This window comes from Lampetra planeri, chromosome 42, assembly GCF_965212315.1.
Source record: "Lampetra planeri chromosome 42, kcLamPlan1.2.h2, whole genome shotgun sequence".
Classification (NCBI taxonomy): domain Eukaryota; kingdom Metazoa; phylum Chordata; class Hyperoartia; order Petromyzontiformes; family Petromyzontidae; genus Lampetra; species Lampetra planeri.
Window position 1 is genome coordinate 9,853,836 of NC_136148.1, and position 22,262 is coordinate 9,876,097.

At 49.4% G+C, this 22,262-nt stretch overlaps 2 protein-coding genes and 1 non-coding gene across 12 annotated transcripts in view; 1 reads left to right on the forward strand and 2 right to left on the reverse strand.

Annotated features, from left to right (window-relative positions):
• The window catches only part of LOC144732392 (large ribosomal subunit protein uL3m-like), a 32,631-nt gene extending 20,833 nt beyond the window's left edge, over positions 1–11,798 (forward strand). Inside the window, exons 8-11 of one of the 7 annotated variants that reach the window (XR_013588197.1) lie at positions 1,909–1,986; positions 7,296–7,373; positions 7,592–10,127; positions 10,269–11,798. Coding sequence is in view for 1 of the 7 variants with exons in the window: in XM_078613907.1 (XP_078470033.1) it covers positions 1,909–1,986; positions 7,296–7,373; positions 7,592–7,738 (303 nt within the window). In the remaining 6 variants the exon portion in view is untranslated. Of the gene's footprint in view, positions 1–1,908; positions 1,987–6,619; positions 6,716–7,295; positions 7,377–7,591 lie in introns of those variants that run through there. The other 6 variants (XR_013588198.1, XR_013588196.1, XR_013588200.1 and 3 more) reach the window with 6 other exon arrangements.
• On the reverse strand, positions 11,233–11,306 carry TRNAT-AGU (transfer RNA threonine (anticodon AGU)). The gene has a single exon. It is a non-coding gene; the product is annotated as a tRNA-Thr (tRNA).
• A 328-nt stretch (positions 11,799–12,126) lies between the features above and the next one.
• LOC144732391 (anillin-like) overlaps positions 12,127–22,262 on the reverse strand; it is a 55,515-nt gene continuing 45,379 nt past the window's right edge. For all 4 annotated transcript variants that reach the window (XM_078613903.1, XM_078613905.1, XM_078613904.1 and 1 more), the window contains 4 exons: positions 19,414–19,500; positions 18,724–18,831; positions 16,984–17,156; positions 12,127–16,535 (listed from right to left, as the gene is read on the reverse strand). In XM_078613903.1, the coding sequence (XP_078470029.1) occupies positions 16,424–16,535; positions 16,984–17,156; positions 18,724–18,831; positions 19,414–19,500 (480 nt within the window). In that variant the 3' untranslated portion in view covers positions 12,127–16,423. The remainder of the gene's footprint in view (positions 16,536–16,983; positions 17,157–18,723; positions 18,832–19,413; positions 19,501–22,262) is intronic.

Here is a 22,262-nt window from a genome sequence, read left to right on the forward strand (position 1 = left end):
AGCTGTGACGGTCCCACCTGATGACGGAGACTTGTGTTGCCTCCGAAACGTCGTGATTTATAATTTTATTTCTATTATTATTTCTATTATTTTATTTTTACCTACATCACTTTACCGAAAAAACCTAAGAGTATAAAGACCCAAAGAATATGAATTCCTCCAGTCACGAAAGCTTTAAGTCAAGATTATATAAGTATGTAACTTCCTGCCGATTTGACAACACTAAATGCAAGCTTGGGCAAGGCAGAATAACAACAAGAACAGTCCCAGACCACACCAAGACAACAACACACAGTCCCTCAATTAAATTGCATATTAAAATTAAACTATCGATACACAGATAAGGATCAAAGTTAGATATCAATTCGGGACAGCCCTATAGAATCGAATCACAATCCTTTACATTAAGCTGTGAATGCGCTACCACAGGGCCATGTCACTAAATCTGAGTGTGCGATGTGGAAGAGGGTGACCGCGCATCGCAGGCGTGCGCACGGACGCAGCACCAAGCCGCGCGTTCACGAGGGTGGCCGCTCATTCGCGAGGGTGGCCGCGCGTTCGCGAGGGTGGCCGAGCGTTCTCAAAAGTAGCCGCGCGTTCGAGAGGGTGGCCGCTCATTCGCGAGGGTGGCCGCTCATTCGCGAGGGTGGCCGCTCATTCGAGAGGGTGGCCGCTCATTCGCGAGGGTGGCCGCTCATTCGCGGGGGTGGCCGCTCATTCGAGAGGGTGGCCGCTCATTCGCGAGGGTGGCCGCGCGTTCGAGAGGGTGGCCGCGCGTTCGAGAGGGTGGCCGCTCATTCGCGAGGGTGGCCGCTCATTCGCGAGGGTGGCCGCTCATTCGCGAGGGTGGCCGCTCATTCGAGAGGGTGGCCGCTCATTCGCGAGGGTGGCCGCTCATTCGAGAGGGTGGCCGCTCATTCGCGAGGGTGGCCGCTCATTCGAGAGGGTGGCCGCTCATTCGCGAGGGTGGCCGCTCATTCGCGAGGGTGGCCGCTCATTCGAGAGGGTGGCCGCTCATTCGCGAGGGTGGCCGCTCATTCGAGAGGGTGGCCGCTCATTCGCGAGGGTGGCCGCTCATTCGCGAGGGTGGCCGCTCATTCGAGAGGGTGGCCGCGCGTTCGAGAGGGTGGCCGCTCATTCGCGAGGGTGGCCGCGCGTTCGAGAGGGTGGCCGCGCGTTCGAGAGGGTGGCCGCTCATTCGCGAGGGTGGCCGCGCGTTCGAGAGGGTGGCCGCTCATTCGCGAGGGTGGCCGCGCGTTCGAGAGGGTGGCCGCGCGTTCGAGAGGGTGGCCGCTCATTCGCGAGGGTGGCCGCGCGTTCGAGAGGGTGGCCGCTCATTCGAGAGGGTGGCCGCGCGTTCGAGAGGGTGGCCGCGCGTTCGAGAGAGTGACCGCGCGTTCGAGAGGGTGGCCACGCGTTCGAGAGGGTGGCCGCGCGTTCGAGAGGGTGGCCGCTCATTCACGAGGGTGGCCGCGCGTTCGAGAGGGTGGCCGCTCATTCGAGAGGGTGGCCGCGCGTTCGAGAGGGTGGCCGCGCATTCGCGAGGGTGGCCGCGCGTTCGAGAGGGTGGCCGCTCATTCGAGAGGGTGGCCGCTCATTCGAGAGGGTGGCCGCTCATTCGCGAGGGTGGCCGCGCGTTCGAGAGGGTGGCCGCTCATTCGCGAGGGTGGCCGCGCGTTCCAGAGGGTGGCCGCTCATTCGAGAGGGTGGCCGCTCATTCGAGAGGGTGGCCGCTCATTCGAGAGGGTGGTCGCTCATTCGAGAGGGTGGCCGCGCGTTCGAGAGGGTGGCCGCTCATTCGAGAGGATGGCCGCTCATTCTAGAGGGTGGCCGCGCGTTCTCAAAAGTAGTCGCGCGTTCGAGAGGGTGGCCGCACGTTCGAGAGGGTGGCCACGCGTTTTGCCGCAGGGCCCCGCACGTGTGTGGCCCGGAACCAAGATGCCCGGACACATGGGGAACATCTACCGCACCGAGCATGGTCTCAAGGTGGCGCCCACGCTGCACCACGCATGCACACATGGAGGAGTGTCCACGCACGCACAAAGACAGAGATCCCCCGTGTATCCTGAACATACTTTTGGGGCAAGTGCTGTTAGCGAGCACCTATGAAGGCCGGCACGGCACACGAAGGGGGTGGGTGGCCAGAACCATGTCGGCCTCCTCTGTCTCCCTAGTGACGATGTTTAGACACTGCACCAGGTACTAATTTGAAGTTGAGTTGGCCCAGGGGAGGCCCAGGACCGGTTCATATTATCATCACTGGTGTTGGCTGTGAGCGGGAATCAATCTCGGGTTGCAGGGTTCGCTAATCGCTCCACTACCACTCCCCGCTGCACTACGACACACATGCACACATTCACAACAACCGCCATTCACCACTTTGTGGCGGTGACGTCACCACGGCGCTTGTGCCAGGCTATGTGCACATTAAAACCACGTGAAGTGTCGAACGCCCGCTGGCAGGAGGTCACAGGGCAAACCCAGGTGCTATGGGTCAACTGACTGTAATGACTGGCCGATGCACCACCTGTGCCCCCTACTGTGCCAACATTCTGCGTTTTAGCCGCCCGCCACTTCGTTCATTGTTGTGAGCGTCGCTCCTCTGCCCTCCATTGTTGCTGGTGCCTCCAACTGCCCAGTAGCGTCCTTCACGAGCCTCCTGCAAAGAGGCCAATCTTGACACCGCCGGTACCAGTCATCGGCAAGTCCATTCAGTTCCACATCCTCTTGTACCACATCACTCCATCTCTTCTCTAGCCTGTGTCACGCCCGTTTAGCCCCCTTTATCCGGCTGAATAAAAGCTGTTTAGGCATGTGGTGGCTGGGCATGCGGGCTCTACATAACCCAGCCAACGCAGCCTTGCCTGCCAGAGGAGCTCACCGATGGGACTTTGTCCAGATCTTTCAAGAATTTGTGAGCTCATACAATCCAGTCTGGTTAAACTCAGGATGGATTGTAGGCAGGCTAGCCTAAATGTTTATAACCGGCGAAGATGGTCCACGTATTGCAAGCATAACTGCCCCATCACCAATTGGGAGTTGTGGAGGGGGAGTGTCTGATGGTACAAAATACCCAGGCAGGTGCTTAGTTTCAGTGGGGTTGATGGTAAGGCCCCGCCTCTTAGTGGCACGCTCCAGGTTCGGCAGCAGCGCTTCCAACTCCTCCTCTGAGTGAGCAGCAATCACCATCCCTTGACCGCACCTGGGCATCGATCAGCCTCCCATTATATCTGTTCCAGATGGAAATTTCTTCGGTACAGCCATCGAAAGCTTCACGAACTACGTGGTCGAAATAACACTATGTAACACAATTTTTGCTCCTGGATAGTAAGTGTTATTTCGTAATTGCTGATGCCTAAAAAGTATAGAAAATGGCTATTATTCCCCAAAAACTTTGCTTTTGTGACCAGGACAGTGATATTTTGAAATTTACCTATTTTCAATGCGAAAACAGGCGAATTTGTGTCTTTTCGTTCACATAAAGTCAGAAAACAACAACATATGAATCAAAATTAACATGTATTTATACTAAAGCAATACAAAAATTACGACAAAAGATTTATAAGTGAGTTGTTTTTCGAGATTTACGATTATACTGTAAACCACTTTGACGAATCAGCCCCCAAATGTAGTTTCCCATCATGTTCTCGTTATACTGCCCTTAGTAGCGGCGTTCAAAGTCCAGTATATCCTGGTGGAAGCGCTCGCCTTGCTCCTCCGAGTACGCTCCTATGTTCTCCTTGAATTTATCAAGATGAGCATCAAGGATACGGACTTTGAGGGACATCCTACAGCCCATTGTGCCGTAGTTCTTCACCAGTCTCAACCAGCTCCACATAGTTTTCGACCTTGTGATTGCCCAGGAAGCCACGAACCACTGCGACAAAGCTGTTCCAAGCCACTTTCTCCTTACTCGTGAGCTTTTTGGGGAATTCATTGCTCTCCAGGATCTTCTTTATCTGTGGTCTGATGAAGAAACCGGCTTTGACCTTTGCCTCAGACAGCTTAGGGAAGAAGTCTTGAAGGTACTTGAAGGCTGCCCGACTCCTTATCTACAGCTCTGACAAATTGTTTCATATGGCCCAATTTTACGTGCAGTGGTGGCATCAGCACCTTCTGGGGGTCCACCAGTGGCTCCCACTTGACGTTCCTCCTCCTCACAGAGAACTCGGTCCGCTGTGGCCAGTCCCGCCTGTGGTAGTGTGCCTTAGTGTCCCTGCTGTCCCAAAAGCAAAGATAGCAGGGAAACTTGGTAAAACCGCCTTGGAGACCCATCAGGAATGCCACCATTTTGAAATCACCGATGACCTCCCACCCGTACTCATCATACTTCAAGGTGTCCAGCAAGGTCTTGATGCTGTTGTAATCCTCTTTGAGGTGCACCGAGTGAGGCAGGGGAAGAGACGGGTACTTGTTACCAGTATGGAGCAGCACGGCTTTGAGCCTCCTGGGTGAGCTGTAAATGAACAGGCGCCACTCATTCTGGTTACAGGCGATTCCGATTGCCTCGAACAGACTGGTCACATTGTGGCAGAAACAGAGTCCATCTTAACGGGTGAAGAAGCTGCAAAAAGGTTGGTGACGCTTCCTCTGATCTGCGACTTGCACACTTTCATCCAACAAGTTCCACTGCTTGAGCCGAGACGTCAAAAGCTCGGCATTGGACTTGGTGAGACCAAGATCTCTGATCAAGTAGTTGAGGTCTTTTTTGTTGGGGTAGTATGGGTTTCTCTTCTCAGCTCCACCTCTGAAATTGTCATCTGGATCTACAACGTCTTCCTCGCTCTCTGACTTGCTGCTCTCTTCTAAAGATGGCTCTTCTCTCTCCGGAGGAGTGGGTTACAGGGAGCTCATGGCAGTGTGGCACCGGGGCGATGGATGAAAGAAGGTCCGCATATGTGATAGCAGGTGAATTCTTGCCAGTCCGACGTTTGGAAGGGTCCACCATGCAGAAGTAGTAGTTGCTTGAGTGGTCAGTGGGTTCCCGCCAAATTCTTGGAATAGCGAACTTCATGGCTCTCTTTTCTCCTCTGTACCATCCTACAAAAATACATTTATTTCACCCATGACTAATGCGTAAGAGATTCTCGCAACATTTTTCATGTACGATATATTTTTTCAATAACATTTTAAATTGTTAAACATTTTAAAATTAAAAACTTTTACAATGTAATTTTTTTGACAAATTTTATAACATAAAATTTCGAGCAACAATTGTTCATCTTACCTTCCAGAGTTTTTTTTAGCATTGCTCGCAGGTGAAATGTGGTGCCCAGGGTTTGTCTTGATCCCCGACTGGCATGCCGAAATATGCCTTGTAGGCCTCATACATCTTAGCAGATGCTTCCACAGAATACTTTTTCGCTCTTGTCTTGATAAATTGGCCGCATACATCGCAAAATGCGTCTGCCGGATGGTTGCAGCCTCTTGATGCCAGATTCATAAAAATGCAGATATGTATCCACTTAGGCAGCTAGAACTAAACTGAACTGGTGGGCTTAAGGACCCTGTATTTATACTACTATTTATATTACTGGAACGTTCTAGAATGTTCTATAAGTTACTCCAAGTTTACTCAGCACTGAATCTATCTGGAATGTTCTGGAAAATAGGTAAATTTCTAAATATCACTGTCCTGGTCACAAGCAAAGTTTGTGGGGGATAATAGCCATTTTCTGTAATTTTGAGGCATAAGCAATTAGTAAATAACGCTTACTACCCAGGAGCACAAAAAAAATGTTACACAGTGTAATGTGGGAGCCAGAGGACATTGCTGTCACACCCCAAGGAGAACAGGGAATGGCTGCGACTTCCGACCACGTAGTTTTACCCGGGCCTGCTCGCCATCGTGAAGGTCCTTAATGATCCTGAGCAGAGAGTCAGAGACTCCGAAAGCACGAAGAATAACCCAGGGTCAATAAAGCAGAGATTTAGGTACGTTGGGAATTCTCTACACTTCTGTTGTAGCAGATGGACAGAAAATATGGCATATGCGCAGGACCGCCCTTTCCTGAAACCACATTGGGGCACTGCAAGCCTCTCCTCAGCGTGCCTAGCAAGGCGATGTTGAATAATCCTTGCCAGGACCTTTCCTGGCACACTGAGGAGGTATATGCCCCTGGAGTTGTTACAGTCTATGCAGTCCCCCTTCTTAAAGAGGGGGACCACCAGGGCACCCTTCCAATTCTGCGGAACCCGTCCAGTGGTCCAGACCGTTATTATGATGTCATGTAATGCAGTCTGCGCAGAAACGCCACCCTCCCTCAGCATTTCGCTTGGGAGATCATCTCTGCCCGGTGCCTTTCCTGGTCTGAGACTGGATTGCCTTCTGTACTTCCTCAACAAATGGCACTTCAGCCAGCCACTCACAGGGGGTGACTACTTCTTCCAATATTTGAGGCACCACAGCCTCAGCAGGGTCATCCCAACTTTGTCACATGATGTTTTTCAGGCTGAAGGATTTCCCTTCCCCCACGACCTCACAGAAATGCTCAGCAAATCTGAAAACCTGTTCCTGGGGGTTGGAGATCGAATTACCTTTCCTTCCCCGAATGATGGTGATAGGTATGGCGCTGCAAGTTACTTTTTTGATGGAGTTAAGGAGTGATTTCTGATCTAGGGCTACTGAGGCAGACTCCATCTCCTGAGCAACCAGCGACCACCACCCATCCTTGCAGCACTTCACGGCTCTCCGAACCTCTGAGCGAAAGCTGTGGTAAGCCTCCTCGTTCTCTGATGTGGGATACTGTAGACGGTGAGAGTGGGCCTCTCGCTTTTTCTCAGCCAGCCTGTCAACCAGGGTCTCTGGGGAGGTTTGGACCGTGTACCCAAAGGAGCCATTTCAGCTGCATGAGCTACAGCCCTGAACCTCGCCCATTTCCCCTCGGCATCACAGGAGTGGAGGACGATGCGCCAAGCCCAGCTGCAAGCGATGAAATTCTCGCTTGCAACTTTCATCAGCTAGCTGAGACCAGGCTACTGTGGGTTTGAATGGGGTCCTGGGTGTACACCCTCCACGAGTGGAAGAATGGCAGACATTTTACAGATGACACATTAACACACTAGCATCCACACAAACATATGCAGCAGTATCTATACACACTCGTATATGCCAACCACACACTTATGCACACGCACGTATGCATGCAGACTCGTTTGTACACTATCCAGACACAGTTAAGAACCAAAAATAAATAACAAAAAATGAACTCTATTAATTAGATAGCTCATGGAGGTTGATTGCCGTGTGGGTGGTTTGATTGACTGTGCCGGCTTGTGTGTGCATTGATGCTCAGGTGTGGAGGGTGAACACCAAGTACAATGTACTGTACGTGCACGGCTCCATCCCGGGCCACAAAAACTGTTTGGTCAAGGTGAGTCCTGCAGTTTCCTCCACTTGCAATGACTTCCTTGCCGGTGTCTGTGGTATAGCTGGTAGGGATGTATAAACATCGCCATTAGGGAGACAAAGGGCGTGGTGCTGGCTACCCACCCCCTTGGGTGCCATGCCAGCCTTCATCAGTGCTCGCTAACAGCACTTGTGTGTACCTATACGCGCATGCCTATACGCGCGTGCTTGTGTTTGTCACAGGTGCGGGACACCATCCTGCCCAATCGCTTGAAGTTCAACGAGAATCCGCCCTTCCCCACCTACTTCGCTGATGGCGAGGAGGAGCTGCCTGAGGAGTTGTTTGACGAGGAGCTCTTCAATTTTGACCAGCCGTCCATCACCTTCTGAGAGCCCGAGCCCCGTTCTGCCCACACACAGCTACTACAGACACACACAAACTCAACACACACACACAGCTACTACAACAACAACAACAAACACCATTCGCCACTAAGTGGCGGTGATGTCACCACGACGCTTGTGCCAGGCTATGTGCACCTTGAGGCCACGTGAAGTGTCGAACGCCTGCTGGCAGGAGGTCACGGGGCAGACCCAGATGCCACAGGTCGACTGACTGAGACTACTGGCTGATGCAGCTACTACACACACAAACAGCTACTACAGACACACGCAAAAAAGACAAAGATCCCCCGTATAACCTTAACAGACTGTTGGGGCAAGTGCCGTTAGCGAGAACCTATGAAGGCCGGCACGGCACACAAAGGGGGTGGGTGGCCAGCATCACACCTGGCCACCGTTGTCTCACGAGTAGCGATATTTAAATGTCACACTAGCTACTCATTTGAGGCTGAGTTGACCTAAGGGAGGTCCAGGGCCGATTCAGATAATGTCACTGGTGTTGGCCGTGAGCGGGAATCGAACTGGGGTCACTGGGTTTGTAGTGCAGCACGCTAACCACTACCCTACCACTTCCCACTGCAGACACCCACACACACAGCCATCTGTCTCTTTCTCAGCCTCCGAGCCCTGGCCTAGGTGCACACACACACTATCCTGGCCTAGGTGCACACACACACACACTATCCTGGCCAAGGTGCGCGCACACATACACTATCCTGGCCTAGGTGTACACACACACACACACACTATCCTGGCCTAGGTGCGCACACACACTATCCGGGCCTAGGTTCGCACACACACACTATCCTGGCCTAGGTGCGCACACACACACACACTATCCTGGCCTAGGTGTACACACACACACACACTATCCTGGCCTAGGTGTACACACACACACACACTATCCTGGCCTAGGTGTACACACACACACTATCCTGGCCTAGGTGTACACACACACTATCCTGGCCTAGGTGGACACACACACACACTATCCTGGCCAAGGTGTACACACACACACTATCCTGGCCTAGGTACACACACACACACACACTATCCTGGCCTAGGTGTACACACACACACTATCCTGGCCTAGGTGTACACACACACACTATCCTGGCCTAGGTGCACACACACACACTATCCTGGCCTAGGTGCGCACACACACACACTATCCTGGCCTAGGTGCACACACACACTATCCTGGCCTAGGTGCACACACACACACTATCCTGGCCTAGGTGCACACACACACACTATCCTGGCCTAGGTGCACACACACACACACTCCTGGCCTAGGTGTACACACACACACACTATCCTGGCCTAGGTGCACACACACACACTATCCTGGCCTAGGTGCGCACACACACACACTATCCTGGCCTAGGTGTACACACACACACACACTATCCTGGCCTAGGTGTACACACACACACACACACTATCCTGGCCTAGGTGCACACACACACACTATCCTGGCCTAGGTGCACACACACACTATCCTGGCCTAGGTGCACACCAGAGGTGGGACAAAGTCATTGTTATGCAAGTCCAAGTCGAGTCGCAAGTCATCAAATTCATGACTCGAGTCTGACTCGAGTCCAAGTCACATGACTCGAGTCCACATCTCATAGGTGGGACAAAGTCATTGTTATGCAAGTCCAAGTCGAGTCGCAAGTCATCAAATTCATGACTCGAGTCTGACTCGAGTCCAAGTCACATGACTCGAGTCCACACCTCTGGTGCACACACACACACACTATCCTGGCCTAGGTGCACACACACACACTATCCTGGCCTAGGTGCACTCACACACACACTATCCTGGCCTAGGTGCACACACACACACTATCCTGGCCTAGGTGCACACACACACACTATCCTGGCCTAGGTGCACACACACACTATCCTGGCCTAGGTGCACACACACACACTATCCTGGCCTAGGTGCACACACACTATCCTGGCCTAGGTGCACACACACTATCCTGGCCTAGGTGCGCACACACACACACTATCCTGGCCTAGGTGTACACGCACACACACACACTATCCTGGCCTAGGTGCACACACACACACACTATCCTGGCCTAGGTGCGCACACACACACACTATCCTGGCCTAGGTGTACACACACACACACACTATCCTGGCCTAGGTGCGCGCACACACACACACTATCCTGGCCTAGGTGTACACACACACACTATCCTGGCCTAGGTGCACACACACACACACTATCCTGGCCTAGGTGCACACACACACACTATCCTGGCCTAGGTGCACTCACACACACACTATCCTGGCCTAGGTGCACACACACACACACTATCCTGGCCTAGGTGCACTCACACACACACACTATCCTGGCCTAGGTGTACACTCACACACACACTATCCTGGCCTAGGTGCACACACACGCTATCCTGGCCTAGGTGCACACACACACACTATCCTGGCCTAGGTGCACACACACGCTATCCTGGCCTAGGTGCACACACACACTATCCTGGCCTAGGTGCACACACACACACTATCCTGGCCTAGGTGCACACACACACACTATCCTGGCCTAGTATAAGGCTGTGTCGACCTAGGGGAGGCCCAGAACCGGTTCAAATATTTTGGTCGTGAGCAGGAATCGAACTCGGGTTGCCGGGTTCGTAAGAACACACAGCCCCACCGTCGCCCCCGCCTTGGCAGACCAAGCAAAGGCTTCACTGTTGTATTCGGCATGCAGTCGTGCATCAAGATATCCATTTGTATGCTCAATACATTCTCGGAATTGTGTGAGAATCTTTTTTATTTGTATAATCAAATGTAAATGTTAACATTGAGGTTAATGGCGCGAGTCCAACTACCTCAGGAGAGAGAACAATTGAGAAATGGTCCGCGACGTAAAACAAAGCAGAATGGTGCGTTGAACTTATTTCGCACCGTATGTAGCCAACCGTGCTAATCGGGAGATGCGGGTGAAGGACAACAAACTAAACACAAAAAATCAGTTCGAAAGAAATTAGTTTTCAATTTAAATTTACAAGTGCATAGCTCGCACGGCTTCCTAATATCAGAGAAATAATCTTTAGACCTGATGGTTTAAATGCGCTATGCCCAGTATGTCCAGACGGCCGCAGACGCGCATCTGAGAGCACGACTGCGAATCGTGACAGTTCACCTAATGGAGGCGGCGTTCATTCTGGACGCGCCCGCGTTCTGCTGTCAGCCTGCGCGTTCTTCCCCGTTTGGGGCGAGTGAATGCCGACGAGCGATGAAAGCGAATGGAAGCCCCCTTGAGCCCGCCACGCTGCCGCCACTAGAGGGCGCCTTCGTGTCGAGTGGCCAGAGGGCGCCCTTGAGACGTCTCTCGCCGCGTCCCGGGTTTGTCCGTTGAGGGACTGGAGCGCCACACAAAGCGGACACGCACGGAGGCAGATAACTAAAAATGGAAGTTGGTAAATGGCAAAAAAACACTTAAAATTAAAAGGCACCGCTGGGATTCGAACCCAGGATCTCCTGTTTACTAGACAGGCGCTTTAACCATCTAAGCCACGGCGCCGCCCCGTGGAAGGCAGCTCAAATTGTGATTAAGTCTCGCTTAGGTGATCCCGAGTTTTTGGACATCCACGGCGCTGGTAATCCACGCAGTGCAAGTCGCGGGGATATTTTCGTTTTAACCATACTTCACCACGCTGGTCAGCGCCTGTTGGCGGAAGGTGGACGCTGGAGCAGAGTGCAGGACGATGTTAGACCGCCCTCTGCCGACCGTGGCTCTGACAGCGCGCGTCCAGCCAGTCTGTCCATAACAAACATTCTATGGCGTGATACTTGTTGCTACATTGTTTTACATGTTTAAAAAAACCGATTAGATTTAATACACTTGTTTAATATATCCCCAAGTATCGTCCACACACGTGTCTGTGGAGTTGCTGAATGTCGGATTTACACAGCCGAGTCTATACAAAGGGAGATCTTTAACAGACCTCAAACTCCTCACTCGTCTCTTAAAATAAAACAATGCTCTCCTGCTTATCTGCTTTGACAGCCAAGAGCTAATGGTGCCGATTTCACATTTTAATGGCAGGGACAAGTCAAACCATTGGTGACCTTTTCAAACATCCAGAAAAAAGCTGACTGAGGGGACAGCGTCACGACTAAACTCAGTGGGGAGAATTCTGATGAATCTTCTTTCGTACGCTGCTGACGTAGATGCAGAGCAAAAACTACATATTTCACATTCATGTGGTCAAACCTAGATAACCGTGTCAGGAGTAGCAGAATGTGGCGTCAATTTACAATGTCTTTTGCACTCTCGTGTGTGCATACCAGACTAAATATAGGGTCAGACATCTCGGACAGAATCATGTGCAACAAATGAGTCCTATAACTTTCAATTTATTGAAAATATAGCTCCTTAAAAGTTACCACATACATATGAACAGAAATTATACATTTAAAAGAGACCAAGACAATACGGTTGCAACTATAGACCAAAGAGTTTGAATGAAAAACAAACACAAATAGACATTCAGTACGAGTTTTGATAGTCTAAAGTGACAATTCTGCAAATTCTAACAGGAGAAAGGAAAACTACAACCGAGAGATTCAATCCATACATTCAGACTCCAAACAGTACCAACTCAGAGCTCGAGGGAGATGCTCACGTTGGCACCGTTTGGCAACAGTGACGTGCAAAAGGGGGGCATCAAGATTCATGTGAAATGTGCTTTCATAACTGTTCACTTGTTAGTGACCATGAGAAACAGATGTCGTTTCAATGAAGTGCAAACCGATCTCTTGATAAGACCTCGATTTACGCATCAGATTATTTTGCGCCAGACACATACATGACCCCAATAGCGACGCAAACGCGACCATAAGAAAAATAAACAAGGCATGTGTGGTAAAACATAGTATAACTAACAGTACAAATGTTCAGCATCCAAGGTTTCCTACTGTGACTAGAGACAATATTATAAGTCACGGTGGATCGTGCTGCCCGGTGACAAGTCCTGGACATCTAAATGGACCGCACGATCCACAAGTCGTGAACACCACCACCACCACCAAGGAACCGCCACCCTCTCACATGGCAACCACTGCCCGCCCAGCAGAGGTGCTTATGCTCTGGGAGAAAAACTAGATACACATTTCCAGTTCTACAACCATTAAATCAAAACTACACTAGCCAATGACATCGATGTTCACATACTTTAACACAAGCCAGAGAAAAAAGCTTGGACCACCTGAGGTGTCAACACTTTAGCAGTGCCAATATCCTTTCTTGGGATGGTCTTCATAGGGTGACTATATCCGAACATCAGGCAGCAAATAAGCATGTCAAGATTCATTAACTAAAATATATTCTTACGCTCACAAAAAATTATTTTACCTTGGCTAATGGAACGTCAGGCAGAACAAGGTAATATGATGCCATTGCAAATAAGGTGCAAGCAATCATTAAAATATTCCTGAATACAAAGTTTTTGTAACAATCAAATTGGTGGAGGGAGGTGAATTGTTCTATGCCTGGCGGCTATAGACCTTTCCAAAAACCCACAATTAACATTTATTTGCAACCTCAAGCGGTTGGTACCAACTCGTGAAATATCTGCCTTGGGATTATGATTTGAGACCATATAGCCACTAAACGCCAGTTATGATTTCAAAACCCTTCCAATCGCCAGGGCCGTGGAAGGTAAGTCGTGGGCTCGGTCTGCACTGGGAGTACACTCCAGTGCACAATGCGTGCTCGCGAGCCGTGGTGGTGATGCAGAGGAAAGTTTATCAACCCATGGCACCTGGGTCTGTCCCGTGACCTGCCAGGGGGCGTTCGACACTTCACGTGGCCCTCAGTGCACATAGCCTGGCACAAGCGTCGTGGGACGTCACCACCACTTCGTGGCAAATGGCGGTTGTCGTCGTTGGTGGCGATGCAGAGAAAAGTTCCGCAAGGTCTGGCGCTCAGGAGTGTTGTTGAAGACAGTACAGGCTTAATACAAGTCCGTCTTTATAGCCGATATATTTTTGTTACCATTGCTTATTGAGTTGAGTACAATTCACGACTCAAATAAGCACGTTTATACGGTACAATCATTTTATCAACTGAATTTTAAAACAAGGCACATTGATTAGTTGAATCTACATCTACGTTCCAGAGTTAAGACCAATGTTAAAATATTTATTTCCATTAAATGCAAGATATAGTTTATATAAAAATCAATTATTTGCATGAAAATACACGTGAAAGCAGTTGTTACCGACTCCAAATATACCACGATGAACCGTTGATAATAATCAGTGTTGAATTTCTCGAGCATGTAAATATGAAAGGTCTCTAGCGATTAGTTAATTCCTACACACACTAAAACATCTTCAAACAATACTGGCCAAGTATTCTGCAGCAATTGGTGGAACTACCACATCGCTTTGCTGGCAGCATTCTCTCCATAGCACAACAGCTCACTTCCCTGGCACTCACTGGTCATGGTACTCCTTGGATTGGCCATGGATGCTTGAAAGTGCTGGATCAGGGCCTTTAAAGACGTTCACAAACATATGACTGGTCTTGTTTAAGTGAGGATTGCTTTCTCATCTCTCGTCTCCTATACAGGGGACAAACATCTACGGAGGTGTTAAGAGAAGGGAATAGGGTGCCTGCACATGAAATGGCAGTTCTACTCAACAAAAGGAAATATAATTTGAAGAACATTTTCAGGAAACCTCTCCTGAGTCTTAAGAATAATTCTCACGAGGGTCCTGCGTGTGATGCGAGAGCCACTTTATTCTCATTTGCTGGAGGAAACTTGAATTCCACTCAAACTGTGTTACACGGATGGCATGTCAGGAACCCTACTTGGTGTACTGCCTCCTGCAGGCACCCCCTCAACCGGTAAGTGTCGCAAAAACTTTCTGTGTTCCACCAACTTGACCGTTCAGTGGCCTGAGCGCTCACATTCATGGCCGCTGTGTCGATTTAATCAAAATATTTGCACCTCCGATTAGCATGGTTGGCTGCGTATGGTGAAAAATAAATTCAACATACATACAACGCACACGGCCACGGCTGCCCAGGGTATCATGCTCACAAACCCCAATAGCTGTCGTTTAAATGGCCTCCATTTGGAACTGCTGACTGGACTGGTTGCGCGCAAGACTGAAGAATTAAAAGGCAAGACATTGCTCATAAAGTGCTGGGTGACGAGAGTTTGGCAGCTCACTGGGCCCAGGCTACACTAACTCGCGTCGTGTGCACATTACCTGCCCTTGTTTTCTCAGTCTAACCACCAGGTCGTGTCTGTACACCGACAATAGCGAATCAAAAGGTGAAAAAAATTAAGCATTAAGGTTGACGTGAGCATCAGGTGTAGTGCTACGCTCCCAAGCCGTGTGACCTACCCCTGTAGTCGTTACGCTTTCACATTTGGAATCCTCATTTTTGGCGTTCACAATGAACTTTGGCCAATGCTGTGGTGCGTCCATGAAGTTACCGTAAAGGACCAAATGCGGCATCTGGCCCTTTTAACTGTCCAAAGGTAACACAGCTGTCAACATGGACCAACTACAGCAGGAGATACACAAACCTTATCAATGCATTACACCTCATCTTGGACAGTATTGCTGTATTCAAGTGTGATAATAGCGTTCATTGCAAAGGCAAGTATGTATGGCATGTGAAGGTAACATCCTAGGAACTGGCTTGCAAGTGAATCATTCAAAAGCTTCGCACCAGGTATCGTCTGCTAAAGGTGGGGCCAATTTTGTTGCTATGACTAGGCAGCTGCTTTAGCACTACAGATATGTGCACCGAGTATTGCGTTTACATTTTAAAAGGCAGTACGAAGTGTTTAGTGAATTGCTGCTTGCATGCAGAATCCTTCTATATACTTAGTGTTATCACTACTTACTCATCTTCGTCCCCTATGGGACATTAGGCTACAATGTGTTAGCACTACGAGGTGCGCTATTTCAGTTGCTCAAGTTTGAGGAGCCACTGCAGCCGTAACATTGCCAAAAGTACATATTATAACAGCACCTAAATTCAGTACATGAGTATAAAGTGTTGCACACTGCAAATGCAGCAATTAGGAGTATTGAGTAACTCAGATTCTGAAACCGTCATCTAAAAACGGAAAAACTGGCCATGCACAATACCAAGCCGGTAACCATAGCTTTCCACATAGCGAATTCTCCCTGTGAAGTTTGTATGCCTGGCGGAAAATAACAGCACGGTGGCAATATCAGCCACAACCTAGGCAGTTGCTGCTCAACAGGTCAGCTTGAACACAGCTCTAACGAGCACAAAAGTGACCAGCGCTGACCTCACAAAAGCTCAAATCAAAGAAGAGCGGGAGTGTGTTCATGTACGAGAAGGCACATGGAGACAGGAGTCGTAGAAGTGAGACTAACCGTAGAGTGAGTGTAGCTGGAACTTCCTTCTCCCCCATCCATCTGTGCTATCCACTACCTGCCACTGCTCAAGTCCACGCTCAAAACCTTCATATTTCCTCTGCTCTTAGACCAACTGCCTCGCTCTACAAAATAAGTATTCCCACAATTCTTGTTAAGCGTATTGAGATGTGGTCGCATTTAGAAGTTGTATAAAGCCAGTATATTGTAACTGTGAACATGCGAGACGTGCGAATGCATAGGAGTGCGAGCAGCTTTTGGGGACCCTTAGGGCTTGCAAGAGCTCCGTGGCTGCCAGGTGCGCAGGTCAAGCAGCACCTGGTTCACTTTGTTCATCCACAAGTCGCGCTCCTCCTTTGTGTCGGCCGACAACCAGTACCTGCCGACGAGGGCAAGAGCACAGGAAAGCATTTCTCATGGTGCCAAGCCGGGGGAACACAGACCATTGGGAGACATCACACACATTGGCTGGACACCACACAACATACAAAATAGATTTTACTTCAAGATTAAAAAAAAAAAAAATTCCGGTGGGCCACAAATAAAATAGCGAGTGTCGGTGGGGCACGTGACGTCATATGTCACATGTACAGACGTATGTATGTAGAACTGTTTCGTATCAAACGTAGCCAACCATGTTAATCGGAGGTGCGGGACAGAGGTCATAACATGACATGACAATCTGCGCAAGCGCTAGCTCGGCGGACATTCGCAGGACCAAATTTGGCCACCAGTTCAAGAATTCTGAATTACGAAACAATCACCGGAGACTACACGACACTCACCAGAGATCACATGGCCCGCACCAGAGCACACGGGACACTCACCGGGAGACCAGCAGCGCGTCCTTCCGTTTGCGCACGAGCGTCTGGCAGTCATGTGGGCGTGCTGCGCGCGCCGTCCTCAGCTCCAGCGTGTTGGGGCGTGCGCACGCCTCGCGGCTCGCCGGCCCCACGCGAGGCTCCTCCACCTCCGCCAGCCCGACCTGACCCAGCGCCTCCTGGCGCACACGGGGGGAGCGGCAGAGCGGTGCCGGGAAAATGTGATTGGGTTCGTGTGGCCAAATATCCATAATAGGTTTGCTCACTTACAGAATCGTACAGTGAATTCAAATATGGCCGTGTGTTTTGGGTCATTGTCATGCTAGAATACCCATCCACGACCCATTTTCAATTCCCTGGCTGAGGGAAGGAGGTTCTCACCTAAGATTTGACGGTACATGGCCCCGTCCATCGTCCCTTTGATGCGTTGAAGTTGTCCTGTACCCTTAGCAGAAAAACACCCCCAAAACATAATGTTTCCACCTCAATGTTTGACGGTGGGGACGGTGTTCTTGGGGTCATAGGCAGCATTCCTCTTCCTCCAAACACGGCGAGTTGAGTCGATGCCAAAGAGCTCCATTTTGGTCTCATCTGACCACAACACTTTCACCCAGTTGTCCTCTGAATCATTCAGATGTTTATTGGCAAACTTCAGACGGGCATGTATATGTGCTTTCTTGAGCAGGGGGACCTTGCAGGTGCTGCAGGATTTCAGTCCTTCATGGCGTAGTGTGTTACCAACTGTTTTCTTGGTGACTATGGTCCCAGCAGCCTTGAGATCATTGACAAGATCATCCCGTGTAGTTCTGGGCTGATTCCTCACCGTTCTCATGATCTTTTCAACTCCACGAGGTGAGATCTTGCATGGAGCCCCAGGCCGAGGGAGATTGACAGTTCTTTTGCGTTTCTTCCAATTGCGAATAATCGCACCAACTGCTGTCACCTTCTCACCAAGCTGCTTGGCGATGGTCTTGAAGCCCATTCCAGCCTTGTGTAGGTCTACAATCTTGTCCCTGACATCCTTGGTCTTGGCCATTGTGGAGAGTTTGGAATCGGATTGATTGATTGCTTCTGTGAACAGGTGTCTTTTATACAGGTAACAAGCTGAGATTAGGAGCACTCCCTTTAAGAGTGTGCTCCTAATCTCAGCTCGTTACCTGTATAAAAGACACCTGGGAGCCAGAAATCTCTGATTGAGAGGGGGTCAAATACTTATTTCTCTCATTAAAATGCAATTCAATTTATAACATTTTTGACATGCGTGTTTCTGGATTTTTTTGTTGATATTCTGTCTCTCACTGTTCAAATAAACCTACCATTAAAATTATTCTTTGTCAGTGGGAAAACGTACAAAACCAGCAGGGGATCAAATACTTTTTTCCCTCACTGTATGCATTTACAGCCCTTTGTCAATCCACTGCTAGATAAAGGCATTTGCACAGTGCCTTTCATGGGAGTTATTTAACAATTCTTCACCACGCTGATCAATGCGAGTTGAAGTGGGGACCAGGAACGATTCAGCATCACTCATCACTGATATTAGCTGTCACTGAGAATTGAATTCAAGTAAAGTGGTTCATAGTGCAAATCCACTCACCACCGGTTGCACCATGAACCTAATATTGTATGTCACTGTGTCAGCATGAATGGCTGTTAGGCATTGTATTACACGCATCAGCGTGTATTGTGTCGGCGCATGTCAGTGTCAGCGGCGCGTCTCCATGTACAGGGCACGTGCGTACCCACCTTGCTTCGCTCGTCGTCGGGGTACGTCCAGTAGCTGAGTCGCGTCCCCGCAAGCACGAACCAGCGGCGGTGCCAGGCGCCCAGACCACCCACGTCCTCAAACACCGTCTGCAGGCGTCACGCGCCACCGTGGGGTCACGAGGGAACATGCGAGAAACCCAAGAGCCCGACATCGAATGCGGCCGAGTGGAATTCTGCGTTTGAACCCCGTGCTAGTCTTGCATGGAGTCCGGCATTCGTGGGTAACCTGCGAAGCGGGCCGGAAGTAGTGTTTACGTAAAACCGAAATCTGTAAAAAAAACTTGGTTACGACCCACCTTGTGGTTCACCCACGGGTCACCCAGATACCCGATCCAGTACTCGACCCTAGGTTTCGCATTTGTGACTATAGGAAGGTGCAATGATAAAAATAAACAGCCGTGAGCTTGCGCCTGGGCTGTGCGTCCCTGTAGACAGGAATCTTGAGGTGGAAACGAGGATACTAGACGTTAGTATCACGACAACTCCCATCGTGCTCCAGTGACATCGGTGCACTGAAGATTCATGTTATAAGTGTGCCATAATTGTGTTTACGAGCTTCATTTAAAAGTCTTCACAATTGTGTTCGATGGCAAAGGGACACGGAGCACAAGGCGTGAATCCACATGAGCGTGGAAGGCCGGGGAGGGGGGGTTCACTCTCGACGCTCACCAGGAAGCCGTGGTGTTCAACAGCTGACGCCGCTCGGCACTCGACCTTCAAAAAGATCGGCCCCTCCAAGGGCGACAGGAACGGCACCTGAGGAGGCACGCAGTGAACCAGGCTCGCTCACGGAACTAGGTTGTGGGGTTGGGGATAGTGGCCACAATCAACCACGGCAACGCCCTTCATCATGTTTTGCTGCCATGCCGGAGCTTGCATTTAGTACTCTTTGGTTCTTTCGGTAAAGTAACGTAGGTATAAAATAAAACTTAAGTACTTGTGCAATTTGGACTTTTATACCTCACCTCCATCCTGTAATGTTTCTGTTTAAGGGTACATACACAGTATGCAGGTTCTTTATTTCCTGATGACGCCTACTCAGCCAAAGCATCGATATCTTCCTTTCCTCTCAATGATTATATTTAAAAACAATCTGTTATGATTTATTTTAGTAATTCACACAGCACGTGTTTACTCAAAGAATTCACTTCGCATCATTAACTAAGAAAAAAACATTATTTTCATATTTTTTATACATAATTAAAATATAACTTTTAATCGTGTACAGTTAAACAGATTCTTTATAAAGTGTATATTGGCATGTAGTTACAGATATTTTACAGTATGCTTATGACGAATATTTGCAATCTTAACATCTATTTCAATGGTGAGCGTGCACGAGGCCAATAACTTCATCACGGCAGCGTAACAGACATCATACGAGCCAACAACATTTGCATTCATAAGAGTTGACACAATCGGATCTCAAGACTGCGCACTGGAAGGACAACCGATTCTTAGTCAGGGAGGGATTGACATGAGGTACAGATGTGGGATAGAGAAGAAATCAGGCAAATCAAATTCAAAGCGTTGAGTTTTAACATTGAAGATCATAACAGAGGAGTTTAAACCAGCGCTTCTCAACCTTTCACATTCCACAGCACACTTGTGAGCTTACTCGATCTTCGTGGCACACCGAACCCAAAACATCGCCGTGGACCTGCTGCTGGGCGAGCAGGGTAGCCATTGCACTGTGATTGAGAGAATTCACGATCCCTTTCCCATCCTGATCTTGTCGAGAACATGGAAACCAAGCTGCGCCATCAAAACCCATAACAAGAATTTGCCTGACTGCGTGAGTGTACAAGGGCATGCCTCTTATAACACTGCTTCTTTTAGCGCCATTTGACGTATAACGCTCTTTTTCCTGGAGGACAATACCTGCGTGAGAACGCGCAGCAGGCAACGCTCCCCCTCTGCTCCGAGCCGTGCGCTCAACCAGCGAGAACAGCGTGCGTTCAGTGGCACCGAGCCAACCAGCGCCCCCACCGCCTCCGCCCCCCCCAGTCTCGAATGGTTTCCGTGGAACGTGTGTTCACGCCGTTGGTAACTGTTTTTGCTTTTTGTGATAACATTTCTGACCCACAATGTCTGGAAAAAGGCCTGCAAGTGATAGTGCTGGTAAATGTGGCTAACCAGTCAAGGGAAGGCACCAGTTGGATGTGAACATGCAGGTTATACGTGTGGAGGCGGGAAAGCGTTGGGTTGATGTCGGATGGAGCTTGGGTTTTGGCTGTATCAACCGTTAGAATCGCTCAATCGTTAACTGCAACCAGGACAGCTCGTTCAAGGAGTATTTTACTGGAGAAGGGCGGAAGAAGTAATTAGGTGTGTGGGTCGAAGTTCAGACGCAGCAACACATGCCCCCAAGCCAGATGATCATCATGGAGAAGACTATGGTTAATCTTACGCAAGCTCCGACCAAATGCACTGGCGAGTAAATTACTTATTGTATATTTCTTTACGTCATCATTAAAAGTTATTCTTTTTCTTTTTAAATACATTTATCATGTGTACAGCATCATTATTAAGGCTATTACTGATACACCAATAAACTCTTATATATCACTCACAGGTAAAATATGGGGCCGTTAGGAACGCATTTCCATTAGAACCACGTTATACTGACCTCCCGTAGCGTTGTTTCGTGCAGCGCTCCGTTTACCAACAATGCATCCTAATCGCTATAAGAGGTATGCCTGTATGTGTTTGAGTGTCTCCTCGTCTGTGTCTCGGTGTGCATTAGTGTCTGTCTCCGTGCACATCTCCGTATGTGTCTCCATGTCCTTGTGTCTTTAAACATGTCTCCACGTATATTTGCCCAACTGTACTTGCGCCACCGAGGGAGTAGAAGGGGTGGCAACTGATGATTGTCTGCTGGCGTACTGCACCGCGACCAATGGAGAGGGGAGGGCGGGCAGATGTGGGCTTGTTGATGCTTTCCTTTTCTACAAGTCCGAAAATTCCACGGCACGTCTGGGACTTTGGCGAGTGACACTGACATGTCGCTGCACACTGGTTACAAAGCACTGGTTTAAACTGTTAAAGGAGAGCAGCAGCCACGAGCCGTGATACAGAATGCCGGCACCACCCCTGCACCAATTGGAACGCTCCATTGTGCAGCTGTACCGCGCCCACCTGCCCCCAAACCCACCTCCGCGTGGGTTGTGCCATTTTATCCAGGGTTTTTGGGGAGGTTGTTTGGGATGCAGATGAGATAGGAATTCAAGACTGTCGTTACAGGTAATACAGCCTGGAGACATTTACTAACAGATGGAAGAAGACATGTAGAGTATTAACTAAAGAAAATGAGCCTTTTAATGTAAGAAACAAGATTCTCAGGACTGTGTGAACGGTCAACAGCAAGTAGTTATATTTTAATTCGTTAAAAAGTCAATGTGGCCCAAAGCCTTTTACTATACCAATCGAAGGTTCACCGATATTAAAACCTTTTTCAGTAAAAATCACAGAGACTTGCTCATAATATATTTTTTTTCAATCTAGCTGTAAATATGGAA